The sequence below is a fragment of the Pagrus major genome, chromosome 20 (genome assembly GCF_040436345.1).
Source record: "Pagrus major chromosome 20, Pma_NU_1.0".
In the NCBI taxonomy this organism is placed as follows: domain Eukaryota; kingdom Metazoa; phylum Chordata; class Actinopteri; order Spariformes; family Sparidae; genus Pagrus; species Pagrus major.
Window position 1 is genome coordinate 23661231 of NC_133234.1, and position 17013 is coordinate 23678243.

At 42.7% G+C, this 17013-nt stretch overlaps 1 protein-coding gene across 1 annotated transcript in view; it reads right to left on the reverse strand.

Moving 5' to 3' along the window:
- Positions 1 to 1939: 1939 nt before the first annotated feature.
- sema4gb (sema domain, immunoglobulin domain (Ig), transmembrane domain (TM) and short cytoplasmic domain, (semaphorin) 4Gb) overlaps positions 1940 to 17013 on the reverse strand; it is a 38584-nt gene continuing 23510 nt past the window's right edge. Inside the window, exons 9-15 of the mRNA XM_073489051.1 lie at positions 14339 to 14514; positions 12329 to 12467; positions 11677 to 11899; positions 11088 to 11203; positions 10636 to 10790; positions 8417 to 8478; positions 1940 to 7928 (exon numbers count right to left, since the gene is read on the reverse strand). Of these exons, the coding sequence (XP_073345152.1) occupies positions 6961 to 7928; positions 8417 to 8478; positions 10636 to 10790; positions 11088 to 11203; positions 11677 to 11899; positions 12329 to 12467; positions 14339 to 14514 (1839 nt within the window). The 3' untranslated portion in view covers positions 1940 to 6960. The remainder of the gene's footprint in view (positions 7929 to 8416; positions 8479 to 10635; positions 10791 to 11087; positions 11204 to 11676; positions 11900 to 12328; positions 12468 to 14338; positions 14515 to 17013) is intronic.

Consider the following 17013-nt stretch of genomic DNA (forward strand, 5'->3'; position numbering starts at 1 on the left):
CGGAGCTGTCCTCTGACTAACACTCCTCCAGTGGGTGATTTGTTCATATTTAACAAGGAGGATGTTGGAGAAACTACTCGCTTCTGTCTGTGCAGTTTCTCACCCTGAATTCATCATTTTTGATCGCAAAAGGCATGTTAGTTGATCCTGCTGTCCCCCAACAAATGACCTCAATGTTCTTCTCCACAAAAGTACGCCCCTAAGTACTATAGTCATCAGATGAATACAAATAAGAAGACTTGCATGAATGTGAATGTGAAAGGTGCCCCCAGGACAGATTGCTTGTTTCTGTTGATTGATGGCATATATATAACTCTGGCCACAGGAAATGGTTTGGACTTAATGCGGAATTTTATGTAGAATAGGAGCGTGAGATGACTGCAGAGGATGATGATGAGCTCTGCAGCGAGACACCGAGGCTGATGTCACTCATTTGGATGTACTCGAGTTGTATTTTATAAAAGAATGTGGATGCAGTCTTCCTTTAGATTACCTGCAGACATATCGGCTATTAGCCAATAAAAAGTGCCGTTTAAATGATCTGTAAACTCAACAAATTTAGGTGAAATTAAAGAAGCAGTTCACCCAGAAATCAAAATTCAGTCATTATCTACTCACCACCGTGCAGATCAGGTGAAGTTTCGTAGTCGACAAAACATTTCTGGAGCTTACAGCAAAAATTAAAATGATTCTTCCTCTTTGCTCAAATGCTTTGTGTGTAATGGAGCCAGCTCTTGAATGATAATAAAATTCCTTAACTCTGTATTCTACCAACAAAATTGGCCTGCAGTCTATTGCAGTCCATTTTTGACTGAGTTGGTTTATCTGTCACAGGTAGATTTACTCAGTTTGCATCTGAAAGGTGTAATAAATAATTTTGTATCATTTTTTTTTGGCCTTTCATGGCTTTATTCGGCCTCTGGGCCGCTGCAGCGAGGACACAACCTCTATACATGGGACGCACGCTCTACCAAGTGAGCTACTGTGGCACCTGATTTACATCCTTTCTTTAGCTGAACACTTCACTGAAGCTGCTAAGCTAAAAGCGTTAGTGTGCGCCCTGTCTGTAGTGGGTAAATGAGCTCAACCACACGTTGAAGTCAATTTGGGACTTGGATTACACTGGACATGGAGCCATTGTATGTGTTTTTACATTTTAAAACAAGTCCCCATCTACTTAATGTTCAGAAGAATGCTTCTTCGTTGTTTTGCTGTGAAGCTCCAGAAATGTTTTGTGGACTAAAAAACTTCACTCATCTTTCCAGTTGGTGAGGAGATAACGACTGAATTTTCATTTTTGGGTGAACTTATCCTTTAAACTAATTCAGGAGGGACGATGTGGAAGCCTTTAGCCCCTTTTAATAAAGGGAATCAAAGCATCGTTGGCTAATGATGTGAAAACGCTCTCTGTTGTCTCGTCCTCACATACTGCATTTTAATTTATCTGTGGCACCGACTGCAGATATCAGAGCCACCATGCTCTCATCACACTCGCTCACCCCGATGGGATCTGGCACAGCCAAACCCACGCTAGGACATTAAAGGCTCTAAATAAAGATGCTGTTGCTAAGTTACTGTCTTGATCACTGCTCTGAAAATGGCCATTTTATCACACCCTTAAGCTTATGTTATACCTTTGCTCTGTCAGAGTCATATGTAAATGAGTCTGGGATCATGCGGGGTCAGTTCCCCGGTGGAGGACAGTGGCCTCGCCGCTCGCCACGAGCTAAAAACAGGCTGATTATCACAGCGTCTTGAGGATGGGATTTGGTGTGAACATGTTTTGCATCTAATTTCCTGACTTTCCCTCAGGGCTGTTGACACTGACTTCTCTCTTTCCCAAGCTGAACATAATGCAACGTGTTTTGTTTTTTTTTATCTGCACAAAAGCAAGTGGAAATTTAATTGAACTCAAATAAATAAGACATGAGAAACAATGTAAAAAAAAGTCCTTTCTGTGAGCAGCTCAAGCAAGGATGTCACTTCAGACAGTTCATAGTTCACTATCTACATCAGAAAATCATACAGAACCAACTGGGTGGAAAGTGTCACAGTTTACAAGGATATACTACATGACTTTTCAACAGAGTAGTTACAGAACAGTGCAAAATATGAACTCTTTACTCCAGTTTCTTTGGCCAACACCGAGAGAAATTATCTACCTCTACTTAAAATATACTCTTGCATATTGACACAGCAGGATGTATTAATGTCATTTCACTGTGGGATTGTGTGTACAGAAACAAGGTGAAAGTAAAACTGGAAGCCAATATTTTAACTATTTTCACCTAAAGTCCATATTACAATATACAGTGCAGAGCCAGTGTCTGTTGTAAACAGATTGTCCTTAAGTGAGAATGAAGCAGCAGCAGGAGACTCAGACGAAGCTTTCAACATGTTGATGATGGAAGCTTTTATATAATACAAGGTCAAATATATTAACATGTTAAAGGAGACATATTATGCTTTGTTTTTCTTCCCTTCAGTGTTTAATATGTGTACTTCATGTAAAAGATCTTGAAAGTTAAATAGGTGTAACAGAAGCTCCTCTCTCCCACAGAAAACACTGCTCCTGAAACGCCTCGTCAGTAGTCCCGCCTTTAATACCGTGACTTTGTGACATCACACTATGTCACCATGTCACACATTTGCATAACTTACACCTAGCAGCTAAGAATTGATTTAGCACAGCTGTTCTGTTGTTAGTGGTGCTGGCTCAGGTGTGTGTGAGTTGACCAATCAGAGGAGACTGGGTACAGGAGGGGGGGGCCTTAAAGAGACAGGCGCAAACACACACTATGAGAAAACTGATGTGTTTTGAAGCATGTTAACCTATTCTAGTAGTAACCCAAGATAAAAATATGAACCTGAAAACAAGCAGAATATGTCTCCTTTAAACTCAATTTAATAAAAGTATAACCCAACAAGAACACGTCTTTACAGCTTTGATTTAAATAAAATGAAATGCTCAAGAATCACACCTGTAAAATAGCAGGGATGAGAAAACAACAATCCTCATCAGTCTTTCCGAGTTAGTACACAATAATGTAGTGACACAGATTCATATCTAAGCTGTCACAAATCAAAATACTGGCTAGAAATGTAAGAATAGTGTTTTAACTGTATCTCTGATGTTAAACTAATACAGAACATTCTGTTCACAAACACAAACTCCAGGGCGCTAATTGATTAGGGGGCCATCAGGGCCATTGTACACTCAGCAGGGTCCTTGAGAGAGTGTGAATGCGAGCGGAGAGAGTAATAGATGATACTGTCATCCAGAGGTGATGAGACGGGAAAACAAAAGAGGCAGCGGAGAGGAGGGGGGAGAGAGAGGGGAGGAATGAAAATGAGGATGAAAAACAAGTTAAAAGAGCAAAAAAAAAAAAGGCTGACGAGAAGAAAGCAAGTGCAAAGAAGCCAGCTGTATCGTCATGTGTTCTCTGAATGGACACACAGGTCAGGCTACAGTGTTTGATAAGAGCAACAGAGGAAAACACACCTAAATATGTAACCTCAGGAGAAATTAAAGGGTAATCTGTCTAATTTTACATATTTTGGAGGCTAAATGACTATAGGTTCAAAACGTTTAGTCCAGTAGATCACCTCAGCCAGCAGATGCAAAAAAAAAAAAAAAAGTCTGCAAATCATCCCTGCAGAGACAGACCTGCCAGACAGCCCTTCCCACTCGGGAGCTGAAGCCGGTGCATCGCTCTGTTCAAAGCCACCAGACTCCATTGGCAAAAACACCAATTTAACCTTTGCTGGTCTGGTGTTTTAACAGGATGGTTACAATCTGAACTAACTATTCAAGGTCGAGGCAAAATTACTGTGTTTTGTCAGTGGAGTGTGGTAGCTTTGAAAAGCATGGTATAACAGCTGTTTCAGGTAAAAAAGAAAAAATGGTTTAAAGAAGTTCTCTCCTGTCCAAATTCAATCTATAGCCAGATATTTCCCACCAGTGTAAAAGTGTACATATGCTATTGGATCAGTGGGCTCTGAGGCCTTTAGTCAAAGCATGAAGTGCATTTTCTAGACTATATTTTCAATCACAAAAGGTCTAGAATAAAGTGGTTTACAAGGCAGACAAGAAGACCTGCAAGTGCAAAGGAGCTCTTGCCTCCTTGTATCATCATCTGCTTCCTGCATGGCTAACCAGGACACTCGGGTCAAATGTTTTCTGTCTGCTTCTACCTGCAGAGACGACAGGGCTCTATGTAAACAGACAAGAAGTCCCCCCTCCTCCTCCTCCGATCCCTGTGGAGGCGAGCCAAGTACCGCTGTTACTGTCAGCGACTCTGACAAATGCACGCCGCGAGTCACCACAGAGGGCTGCTGCTGATCCGCTGCCACAAGAGCTGATTCAACACTTTTCTGCAATGACAGATCTTTATTTACCACCGGCCGTGACACGTTTACAAACCGCTCAGAGATTCATTTCAGTCACTTTCCCTCTAAGTTAAATATGTGCTATTTAATCATAGCGCTGTCTACCTTGGCGAGGAGATTCTGTGGGCTCTGCAGCTCTTGTTGTTTTGGCATTGCTCTGATGTCAGGTAAACACCGAGGTTGTCTTTGTGGGGTTGCATGCGTGAAGGTCTTCTCTGGTCTGATTCGGTGACCTGGCACCAGCAGCTTTTTTCACAGCAGAGGACAAACTGTTGTGGCTTTTTCTTACATCAAGGGAAATAAAACTACAGTCTTGATGTCTCAGGAGAAAGATAAAATATGTTTGGTTGGATAGATAAAAAACTAAAATGCATTTTCAGTTCAGTATCTCATCTGTTTGTTTGTAGCGCATGTTGTAGTTTCCTCTCAGCCTCCTGTCGCCCTGAAGCCAGTCTGTAGCTGTCAGTGAATCCAATCGATCTGACCACAAACTGACCGTCCGTCAACGGCCTTTAATGGACTTCTACTACTAAAAACATTAAAGACACCCGGAGAAAGAAATCCAACTTGTTTCACAGTTTGCTACAAGTGTTTCCATTGGCACTGACACAACACATTGCCACCAAAAGCCGCAACAGTGATGTAGTTATTGCATTTAACTGTACATGAGAACAGAGGAGCATGAAGAAAAAGTGGTTTAAATAAAAAAAACTGAAATGTATGATTCGTCTTTACCACCCGAGCACTCAAAGTGATACTCCACATAAAATCAAACAAGTACCTCCATGAAAGGAGGCCGTAAAAAAACTGTGGTTTTCTCGATCATAGAGACAAAAACTTGTGAGCAGATTTAATTCATGACAATAAGTTGATTAATCATCAATTATGAAACAAAAATCTCAAATTTTTGCTGGTTTCAGCTCCTCAAATGTGAGGATTTGTTGATTTCTTGTTAATCTCTGTCAGTATTTTAAATTGGATATATCAGGCTGTTGGTCACCAGTGTTACTTCAAAAATGTAATGTATTACATATTACTCATTACTATCATTTGAAAGTATTACTTTTATGCTTTTTGGCGTAAGATTTATACAGAATTAGAGACTATATTACGTAGTATTATGGGATTAACTCCTTTTTGGTCTTTTACTTTCAACATCTACAAACATGAAAATGAAATACTTATCTGGAATACTACGTGCAGCTGCTAGAAAAGCAATTACAAAGAAACTGCCTCAGTCTGACGTCCCATCCTGAGAGAACTGGTGCGACATAATTTATGAAATCTTTGTAATGGAAAGAATTACCATTTCAATGAGGCCTCGGGGAAATAAATTTGGAAGAAGTGGAAAATGTGTATTTCCCTCAAAAAACGGCGTTCTTTTGTTTGAATATGTTTTTATTCAACTCTTTAAAATAAATATTTTTTATTCATCTATCTAAAATGCAAAACACCCATGTTCTACGTTTGTTATTTCATTTCTTCATTGTAAAAAACTGTAAAAATGGTTGGATGATTGTGTGACTGTTGCTATGATGTGAAACCAAATAAAGACAAAAATGTCAATAAAAAGAAAGTTTTGAGTTTCTTTACGATATTACTGTCTGTGCAGAGTAATGAGTTACACTACTTTTGCATCACTTTCACAAAAATAACCGCAGAAGACGAATGAGCATCAAACTGTAAAATGTCAGAGGGTAATATTGTTTCGGTACCATAGCCTCAGATTACCTTGGTGTCTTTTGACTGTAAAACCTTTTACTATCATTCGAAACGTATTATGATCGTATTTCCTCTGTTCTGTGTTCAGCTGCGTTTATAAAACGACGCCTCTCACTGCAGAAGCTGCGCTCTGTCTGACCAGAGCCGATTGGCCTTTTTAAATTGGGAGCGTTTGCAATACTCCAGTGAAAACGAAACAGAAAGAGCCAGGGGCACTTTCATTTTGTAGGCAGCAACATAAAGAAAACAAACTTACCCAACAACACTGGGCAGGAAGAATAGAAAATATGTCTCATGTCAGAAGAACTTTCACTGACAACCTGATATTGGCGACGGCCTACTGTGAACCGGGTGTGTCAGGGTCCTAAAGATTAGCCATGAAACAATGCAGAAAGAAACAGATTTTTGGGTGGAGTATCACTTTGAGCTCCGCTTTGGGCACTACAAAGTTTCCTGAACACTTCCAGAGTCACAAAAATATGTGATCATTTGTACCCATGTCCCATTTTTCGCTCCGCCTGCCTTTTTGTGTCATCTGACCGGCCATCTTTCTACACTGAGGTAGCATCATTAAGCTCCCTACTCGTGGTGACTTTGTAATAGTGCAGTCAAATTTTTCACAGCTCCACTTTCTCCAACAGCAGTCTCTGGTTAGTGTAGTCCATCGTTGAAGTGAAGTCATGGGAGACACGAGAGGCTGCACGTTTTCAGATCAGGTGAGGACACGACCTGCAGGTACACTGGGTTAATAACAGCAGCGTTTAATACAACAGTCAGTTCTCCCCACGACTACGGGTCACCGCTGGGGTCAAAATAAATAACAGTAGGACAAAGACTGAGAGGGGAGTCCTAAATGGAGCTCTCGTCAGGGTGCACGTCCAGCTGTGTGTGTTTCCTCTGCTCCAGGATCCTGTTGAGCTCCTCCGTGAACGAGTGGTAGAGCGGCGACATGCCCTCGGAGTCGGCCTGCCTCAACAGCACATAGCTGTTCCCGTTCATCTTCCTCAGCACGCTTGGCAGAGTTGCCGACAGCCCGTTGGCGTAGTCCATGTTGGGAAGAGGAGGTGGCATAGGAAGAGGTGGTGCAGGGGGAGGTGTTTTGCACGGAGAAAACTGGCCCTCGCCTGGAACTATCTGGAGGAAGCCGTCGCCCAGGTCCCCAAAGGTTGGCATCGAGATGGAGCGACGATCCTGGCGGCCGTTGCAGTGGCTGGAGATGGTTTTGAGTTCGAGATGGGAGCTCCTCTTTCTCTCAGAGCCTCCTAGGACCTGGAGCCCATGCTGGGAGAACTTTCTCTCCTGAGGGGCCCGTCTGGTGCAGAAGCTCACATAAAGCAGCACCACAGTCAACACCAGGCAAAGCCCTCCGAGAACCGCCACCAGGGAGATGTACACGGCCTCCATGTGTCTGTAGGTCTGGAACTCGGGTCCGGGAGGCACCGGGGCAGGAGGCGAGGGAAGGGGCTGCTCGGTGGGGCTGCTGGTGGAGAGAACAGTCGGGCTGGAAACTGTCGTGGGGTTAGTCGTGGCCGTGGGCTCCACAGGGAAGTACGAGTCCGTGTGCACTCTGACGGTGTAAAGATAAACCAGGACTGAGACCGAGTTCTCCACAGCAAAGCAGCGATAAGACCCGCTCTGCTGGGAACGAGCTCCGATTATGAGGAGGCCATCTGTGCCGATGCGGTAGCCTGAATCCAGGCCGTATCCCTGGAGCTCTTTGCCGTTTAGCGTCCAGCGTGGTTGTGCCAGGTTGGAGCGCAGTTCGCACTGGAGCAGCACGTCGTCGCCCGCCATCACAGAACGCCTCCGATGGACCACTGAGCGGCAGAAAGAGAGGACAAGTGACATGAAATGGAGCTAAAATAACAAACGCAGAGAGATGACAAAACTGCAGCAGGACAGAGGGATGAATATAGAACGAGATGTCAGGTCAGCAAGGTTACATCTTCAAAGTGAAAGTGTGCATCCTTTCAGCATCGCTTTCCATCATGTCTCATAAGCCTCTTTAAATGTAGCGAGCAGCCGCCTGACCTCCAGCAAGACAGGAACTGATTAAAATGTGCATGCTGGGACCTGAGGGATGAGTGAGGAGCGAGCACCTATGAAATCCCTTAATAGCTGCTAAATGCTTGAAAAGAGAAAAGAGCACGTGTTGGACTTTTTTCACCTCATAATCTGTGTGTGAGAGTCAGGACAATTTACCGAAGGGAAATGGATGGGAAGTAAAATTAAGTTCTAAAATTTCTAAAAATTAAAAGTGATGCATGTTATATAATAGACATAGAGTGTGTGCTTGTATACATACCGTTTCCTGAATTCTCCTTACAGCCCCTGACCCCTCTCGGGATATCCTGGGTGATGTTTGACCTGAAACAGAGGGATTCAAATTTTCAAAACAACGTAAGGCAGAAAACACAACTACTAAAGCATGTTTATAACAACAAAAGAGCCATTTAAAACCATAAAAATAACTAAGATCAGTCCAAAAAACAACTTAAAGGGACAGTTCACCCTAAAATTAGAAACATATTTTTCCTCTTACCTGAAGTCCTATTTATCCATCTAGATTGTTTTGGTGTGAGTTGCAGAGTTTTGGAGATATCTGGCTTTTCTTGAATATAACGGAGCTAGATATCACTCTTAAGCGCCAAAAAAATACATCTGAAAAAAGTGTCTCTTTCCAGAAACACAGAGAGAAACATGCATCTACTAATGGACGAGAGGCGAGCCAATGAAGCCAACATCTCTACGGGTGTTGTGACGTCTCACACCAAAACAATCTAGATGGACAAACAGCCCTACAGGTAAGAGGTGGGGTGAACTCTCGCCAACACACCACGGTTCTTAAATAACCATCAGACGAGAGAAAACCCACTTCATGCAGCAACAATTTGAATTCACAGATTTTGCTATTGTAGATCAAACTGCTGAAGGTCCCACACTGAGGGAGCAGCAGACATAATTTCACCCAGATCAGTGCAGAGTCGTGGTATGTAGTCGTGGCTATCAGCATCTCCGTGTTCCAACAACCTCTGTAAATAAAAACACTAGAAAGCAGACTGCTTTTCACTCTCCTTAAATAATTGAATTGTTTCAGAAAGGAAGTTGGCGCTGTGCAACATGAACCGGGGGAAGTGCACGATCTCGCATCAACATTCAATTCTGCATTCTGCAAATGTGACGCTGCCTCCATACAAATCCACAGGAGAGGCTGATGTGTCTGCCGCCGTAATGGAGATTAAGATGTCTGTTATTCACTCATGCAGAGCGAGCGAAGAGAGGCACAAACAGTCTGCAGTGCAAGGATGAGCCAAACTTCTGTCTGTGTGCTGTTTGTCTGTGTGTTTGGAAGGAGCTGATAATAGTCGCTGGCTCAAACCCATCCAGCGCAGTCTGACCAGACCAGGCTCAATACAAGATGCCGAGAAAGGATTTAATTTAATTAAGTATTTTTCTGATTAATTTAATTCAGCATAACAGCATCCATCTAATATTCCAGGAAGCAGTGGAGGAATGAAAAGTAGATTTCAGGTGCTTTACTTGAGTATTTCAATTTCATGCCACATTATTCGTCGACTCCACTACAACTCTGATTACTCGTAACTACTTTATACTTCACTACATTTATTTAGGAGCTAAAATTACTAGTAGACAAGTGAAGTGTTAGCAACATTATTTGTAATTTATGGATCTGTTAAATAATCTAATGTAAAAATGTGATCCATGTCAGTCAGTGTCCTAAATGCTGTGACAAACTGCGAGAGAAGTTTCTTTTTTAAATCCAAATGTTTCTTTTTCTGTTGTTTTTTTTTTGGGCTAATCATCCTGGAGAAGCTCCTGCTGAGCTGAAAAGAAAAATCCAGGTCGAATCACATCGTCTTAGACCTGCTCTCATAGAAATTCTGTTGGAAGAGAAAGTAAACTGCATAAATAATTAATTAGACTCTGGTATTGTTGTCGAGCCCAGAGGAAATAAACAACGTAAAAGGTCAGGTAATACAAAAATGTACACAGAGTCAAATGATTCATCTTGTTTGGACATTTTTTAGGACTACTCAGGGGCTGATAATACTGATGAGAGAACAGTTCAGCAGATATTTTGACTGTTTTATTAAGAATATGGGGGACTTGACACATATATTCTCTTGCCTAATATTGAGTTCAGCATCTAAATGAAAGTATGCAATGCCATTTTGTATTTTTACCTGGAAAAATGCGACATTTTCCAAGTTTTAGAAGCATAGTTTTGAACATTCCTATAGCTGTAAACCAAATGCATATAGCAGCAGCAGATAGAGAATTTAAAGGAGTTTCAGGAGGAAAAGAAAGACACAAACAAGCAGAGCAAACAGGTGGAACTGCAGAGGAGGGGGATAGACTCTGGATCTATGATGAGGCAAAGCAAACTGATCCGTTTCAACAAGGATCTGGTGCATTTTCTGCCAAATCTTTGTCAAAATACCTTCTTTAGAAAACACTGTGAGTCACTCGGTTAGTTTAGCGTACAGCTGTGTGTTCCCTCACCTCTGTGCACGTGAGGATATTTCCACGCACACCTTCCCGTCCCAGCCACAGAACGGATCTCTGGCAAACACGCAGTCGTAACAGGAAGTGTACCTCTGACACGCCGCCATCGGTACCTGCACGACTCCAGAGCGCGAGCCGACGTAGATACTCCGCTGTAAAACAAAAATAATAAATGATTGATCCGTTTTGGGAGTATTTGCAGGTAACTTTCTATTTTCTTTTTGACCTTTAAAGTCCTAAAATTACTCCAGGAAACACAAATATTGTGAAAATTTGAGAATTCCCACACTTATAGTCACTGCAATAACATAGACATGTCCTGATTTACTGACTACTACTGAAAACTCATCCATCAACATATATTATTCTATGTAATAAATTAATCATTAAAGATTTTCATCATTTGCGTAACTCGCATTCTGCATAACTCTACATACATGACTACATACCAGAGCAGAGGATATGACCATGCTCTCTATGGGCTGAGGTTTATCAAACAGCTGCAGCTCTTCTATGATATGCATTTCTCCATCGATGTCCACAGCTCGGTGCAGCCAGCCGTCGTCTGCAAACACAGATACAAACCTGTCAAACGAAACGCTTGAATAACCTTCAGAGTCAACAGAGAGTACAAAATCCAGCTTGTTTTCTGTAAAGGAGAAATGTATTCTATGTTTTTCTTATTGTCAACAAATCCCATGAAAAGACCAAAACCAACAACGAGGTCATCCGTCTCTCAGTACGTTTTGATTTCCCTCCGCTGCCTGTGGTTCTCAGCATTTAAAAACTTTCTTCATCAGAGGAAAAACTCACCTATTTCCTAAAACAGCTGGACTCTTAAGCGTTCAGCCTACATCACTCAAACAGGAGTAAATAGTGCATTTGTTAGGGACTATTTTCAGCGGTGGATTAATTCACATTTGGTGCAGCAATGGAGCTCACAGTAAAATAAGAAGGTTATACCAGGCAAAACATGTCACCAGGATCAATTCATTGTTGGTTTGGGTCTGTTGATGTGATTTCAGGAGTAAAACTCACCAGTTCCCAAAAACAGAATGGTATAAATGTTTCCGTTCAGCGCCGGCTCCTTGTGCACGGCTATCTTCACGTAGTTGACGCTCCTCTTGAACATGAGCGGGCGCACACCTATCGGGTGCACCTGGCTGGCCATCAGCGGGTGCCTTCTAGCGAAGGTGAGGACGTTGTCAGGGAGGTCTCGAGACGAGTTGATGCCCTGGGACCTGTGCAGATCTGTTATACACTGCAGAGAGGCGAGGCGGAGGAAAGAGCAGGATATTAAATACATTATTCAGCGATCTCAGAGCTTGGATACATTAGACAGATCAGTGTGTACACAACTAATGCAAAGCAGTAAAAAATGCTGGAGAGAGTGTTAAACATTTAGAGGGGAACTGGAAAGATGCCAGTCCAAAAAGGCGCCCAAAGTTTATCAAAGAGCCTCTTATTCCCCTTCAAGACTGAGCTCAAGCTTCCATCGGCAAAACTTAAAGGATTCCTCCGTACCACTGGTTACCAGCAGGAGGTCGGGGCTGAATCCACTGAAATAAAATGGATCTTCTCTATAAGATTCAGCAAAAACAAACCAAGATTCATCTCTACGTTCCTGCAAAAATCAAGTTCCTGTGAGAGTTTTTTCCCCCAGAAATTAAACCTCGGAGATGAAACTTACAGATCCAGGTCTCGGCTGTGGAACTTTCCCAGTGTACTCCCTCCACTTTGAGTCCTGCACCTCCATGTACGGCCCATCGAACACCTTCTGTACATCAGCGAAGGAGTACTGGCAGATAGCAGATGCTTTGATATTCTTCCTGCAAGACAACCGACCACCCCCACCAGAGGACACACTCAGGATTAATGATTCAACGTTTGATAAACACTGAGAGGTTATTATCTGGGGAGAAGCTGATCACATTTTGAATGACAAAAAGGTAATTATGCTGCCGGGAGCTCTTCTCTGTTGTCTGAAAACTGTGTGTGTTACAGGAGAAAAGTTCTGGCTTTCCCTCTTGGATCTCATCAATTTGTCTTTGCGGCGTCACTGACAGATGTGTGATTTTCCCTCTTTATCTCCCAGCATCCACTCCAGAAGGAAATGTTTGCTTTGCAGATTTTTTCTACACCCACTCCCTGTGAGTCATAAATAAAGCAGCCCCACTTGCAGTTTTGGTGGAGCACCGGTGAAAGAAAAGATTTGACCGACGACATAACAACAGCATGAGTCGGAGGCCAGGTGACCCTCGAGCCCTGAAGGTGAGATTAGTAATGACCGCGTCACGTTCTTCAGTCCATTGTGTGTCCGCCTCAGCCTTCAGAAGCATTCAGGTGAGAGGAATGAGACTGAAGTGTAACCAGAATCTGTCTTCACAACTGGTGAGAAGTGTAGCTCAGGGGCTTACTCATCCCTGCACACCTGAGAGTAACGCATGGTGACGGCTACTACTCACACAGGTGTAAGAAAGAAAGAAAGAAAGAAAGAGAGAGAGAGAGCTGATGCAGTGCATGAGGTTATCTACTATGTTCATGAGGAAGCGAAGCAGTAAAAAAAGGATGGTGTTTCTGTCCTGTTGCAGCGATATCCTCTCCATCACAATCTAAACACCCTTGGGACAGTTTTATGCAGCATGACTCTGCATATCAGCACAAACACACGCTCACATCGCTGCCAGATATTGTACCGGCAGCCGACGTCCTCTGACACTCAGCTCTGACTGCAGCGTCTGTTTGATAACAACACACCCAGGGTTTGAACTAATTAATTTTTTATCAATTGATCTGTTGATTATTTTCGTGATTAATTCTGAAATATCGCCACATGTGCACATTTGTCCAATAAAATCTAATTTTCCGCCTGAGTTTTGACTTCATCAGCTGTCTGAGAGACAATAATGTGAGTAAGCAGAATGAAGCCTTTAGAGGAAGGAAAACTACTTTGCTCACATGCTGCAGGTTCCACTTTGAAAACAACTCGATGCAGTTTATCTCTTGCACTCACTATTCAGGAGGTGAATGTCACGCTCATTAATGTGAGATACAGGAGAAGAAGTCGCAGCGTCAAGAGAAGAGAGTGGCACACAATCATTTCTATTTATATGCATCGTTTCACATCTCCCCTAAACTTTCACCTGTCATCTTGTCTGCCTTGATCCTATAAATCCTGTAAAATCTGACTTTACCAAACTGATTACCTCAAATAACCAAGCAAAGTAGACTCATATTTCTAAGTTGTTAAATTTTTAGCTACAACTTAAATTTAATGGTCTACTTAACTTGGAAATTCTGAGGTAATTGGTTTCCTGACTTTTTCTGATGAAGCATTTGTGCGCTGAGAGAAGAAATGCTGGACTCAATGACAACAATATCTCTAAATGTGACCCAAACACTGAACGGACGGCTTGCACACTGCAGGGCAGTATCCCGTGTCAATAGAGCAGGTTTGCTTGAAATGTCACTACTTTGGTGCATTAAATAATTTGGATATTGGAGCCCTGGAGACATCGGATGTTGCCCTGCAGTTAAAGTCCAGATTTCCCCGGCTGAATCCTGATTGAAATGTGTATAAAATGCTGCACAGCACAGTTGAGACTGAATATATACTACATGATACTGTCAAGTGTCGAAAAAGATGATTTTTTCACCCTTGAAGCCACAATAAAAGCAGAATTTGTTGTTTGTTTCTTACCATTCCAGGCCAAAGACACCGTAGAAAATGCTGCTCTGAGCGTCTCGACCCTGCAGGACGAACACGCTGCGCAGGATGTTGAGGTGCAGCTCGTATTCTGGGACCGAACAAACCATTCTGGCCTTGAGGAAGGTTGTCCACTTCCTCTGCAGGGTCCTCTGGCCGCCCCAGTCGTTCTGCACACAGAGGAGACGACGACGGATGGATGGATGAGCTGATTCATTCTGGCATATACACTTACACACTAATCTGTGATTATAATCAAATCATAATATACACATATAAAGAGAGGGGGAGGATGTGAGGAGCCTGGTGAAAGTGGAGCTGAATGTTACCGAGTGCCTACTTTAGCACATTTGCTCTAATTGCATTTCAGCAGCACTGGGAGGCGAGGCTGCGAGAGATCTCTCCCTAAAAGAGTAATTTAGCACACCTCATTTAGAGGAAAGAAAAAAAGAGACTCCTTTTTCTCTTTGTTTGTCGGAAATAAAGCGGCTCATCTTTCTTCGGTTTTATGTGTTTCGCAGACGTCCGTCGTTCATCAACAAAACGCTCCCTGTGCCTCAGCCTCCCACGCAAATAAAGGCAGAGTGACTTGAATCAACATAACGCATAAGAGTCGGCTGCGTTAGGAAGACTTCAATCAATAACACCACGCACATTTTGGGGTTTTAGAGAAAGAGAGGGAAAGGATGTTTAAAATGGATGCCAGGGAGAAAATAACATAAGCATTTCTTGTAGAGATGGATACCAGAAAGAGCTAAAGGGATGCTCTGATGGATTACAATCTACGTCAATCAAATCGCCGTGCGGGTCATCGGGCTGTCATGACGTAAATCTGAGAGTCTAAGAGCCCAAGAGTCGCACCACAAAGACATGCCTGTGGGGAAATTAACCCAAGCGACATGATGGAAAGTGCTGCTGTTTTTGAGCCACACATGAAGCCAGTTTCTAAAGATTAACAGAAAAAAAATGTACAGGTTTTCTTTCTTTAAAAATAATGACATAAGAACACAGATTTTTGCTCTTTATCTTCCTCAAAAGACCTTCTTTCTACACCCTTCTCTGTGAAAATGGGTCATGATTGGCAGAGAAGTCGATGCAGTCTGGCTGGGGAAGTGACAAACAGAAGAGGACAACTAGTAAGGCAGCTCAAAAATGGCAAGTCCTCAGTGATTTCAGGCCAGAGGCGACTGCCAGGGCCGTCGCAATCTGCAGATCTGCCTCCAACCGGCGCGGCGTCTGGCTGCCACGGGGATGAGCTGGGGACCAGGTCGACATCTGCATGTGCTGCCATGGCCTAGTTCAGACTGAGTTATTACACTCTCCACCAGCTCCGACAACTGCACGGCGCTGATGAAGAGAGACGAGGTGAGGAGTCCACACTTTATTTCCAGAGATGACTTATTTCGGATGCAGGGGGGATCGTGAGGAGATGAACTGTTGGAGTGCATGCGATTACAGTAAAAGAGCTCAAAAGGAGGAAATCGTCAATCATCTAAAGAAAAGACTGCATAGATAAAAAGAAACAAATATAATGTAAAGACATGCAGTTAAACACGCAGAAATATGTCATAAAGTCTGAATATCACATGTGTGTGATTAATTTGAGTAAGGCGACACAAAATCTCTGAAACGGAAACACTTTTGTCAATCTTTAAAACAGGAAACTGATCTGAAACTGTCTATGTACTACCGGAAAACAACCACAATAAGTCCAGCTAAAGATGTCTGTAGCAGTCTAAATCCAAACAAAAATGGAGAAGTTAGTCACATCTGCAAAAAAAAAAAAAAAGTAAGCCCCTTTCAGATGTGCTCCTCATTATATAAATGAGATGGAAATTCAACTTGCCTTCAGTCTGAACCGGAGTCACTCACTTAAATGTCAGGACAGCGATCCCACAAGGTCGGACCCGGTAACATTTCACTAGTCTGAAGTGAATGCCGTCAGATCAACATAAAGGCGACGGCAGCTCAGGAGTAAAAATAAACCTCTCACTTTCATCTCAAAGTTAAAGGTATACTATGTGAGAAAAACAAAAAGGTGTACCTTTAAGTACAATTCTAAGGTACTTTGAGTATTTCCTTTCTCAGCTACTTTATACTTCCTCTCCACTTCATTTGATACATTTTGTTCCCCTGCCAGATTATCTTTGTTCGTCCTTGTGAGTTCATCGCTTTCCAGTATTTTCACGGTGTTAGTTACTTTGTTTTTTCCCTTGTCCTCCCTGTCTGGATTTGTTTGCCTTGTTTGGACAGATCACCTCGTTTCCACTTAAAGACATTTTTTTTTAAACTTTACTTCATGTCCTGTGTCACCGTTACAGATTCTTCAGCGGTTACTCAATATGTAGCTCTGTCATTCACTCATGCCACCTCTTCTCACAACTGCAGGGTGTGAAATGATTTCTGAACACGTCTGGACACTTTTTCTGATGCCACAAAAAACACTGCAACAGAAATCCAGCACAACGCCACACTGCGATGGTGATTACGGCATCGTGCACGGCTTAAAGAAACGACAGTGGGGATGAAGAAGGAGGAAGAGGAGGAGGAGAAACCTCGAGGAACGGTTGGGCATGCTGTCTAGACCGGGGATGCTGATCGCAAGTGAAATGAGGTGAGAGGAGAAAGAAGAGGAGGAGGAGGAGGAGGAGATGGCAATAAAGAGAGGG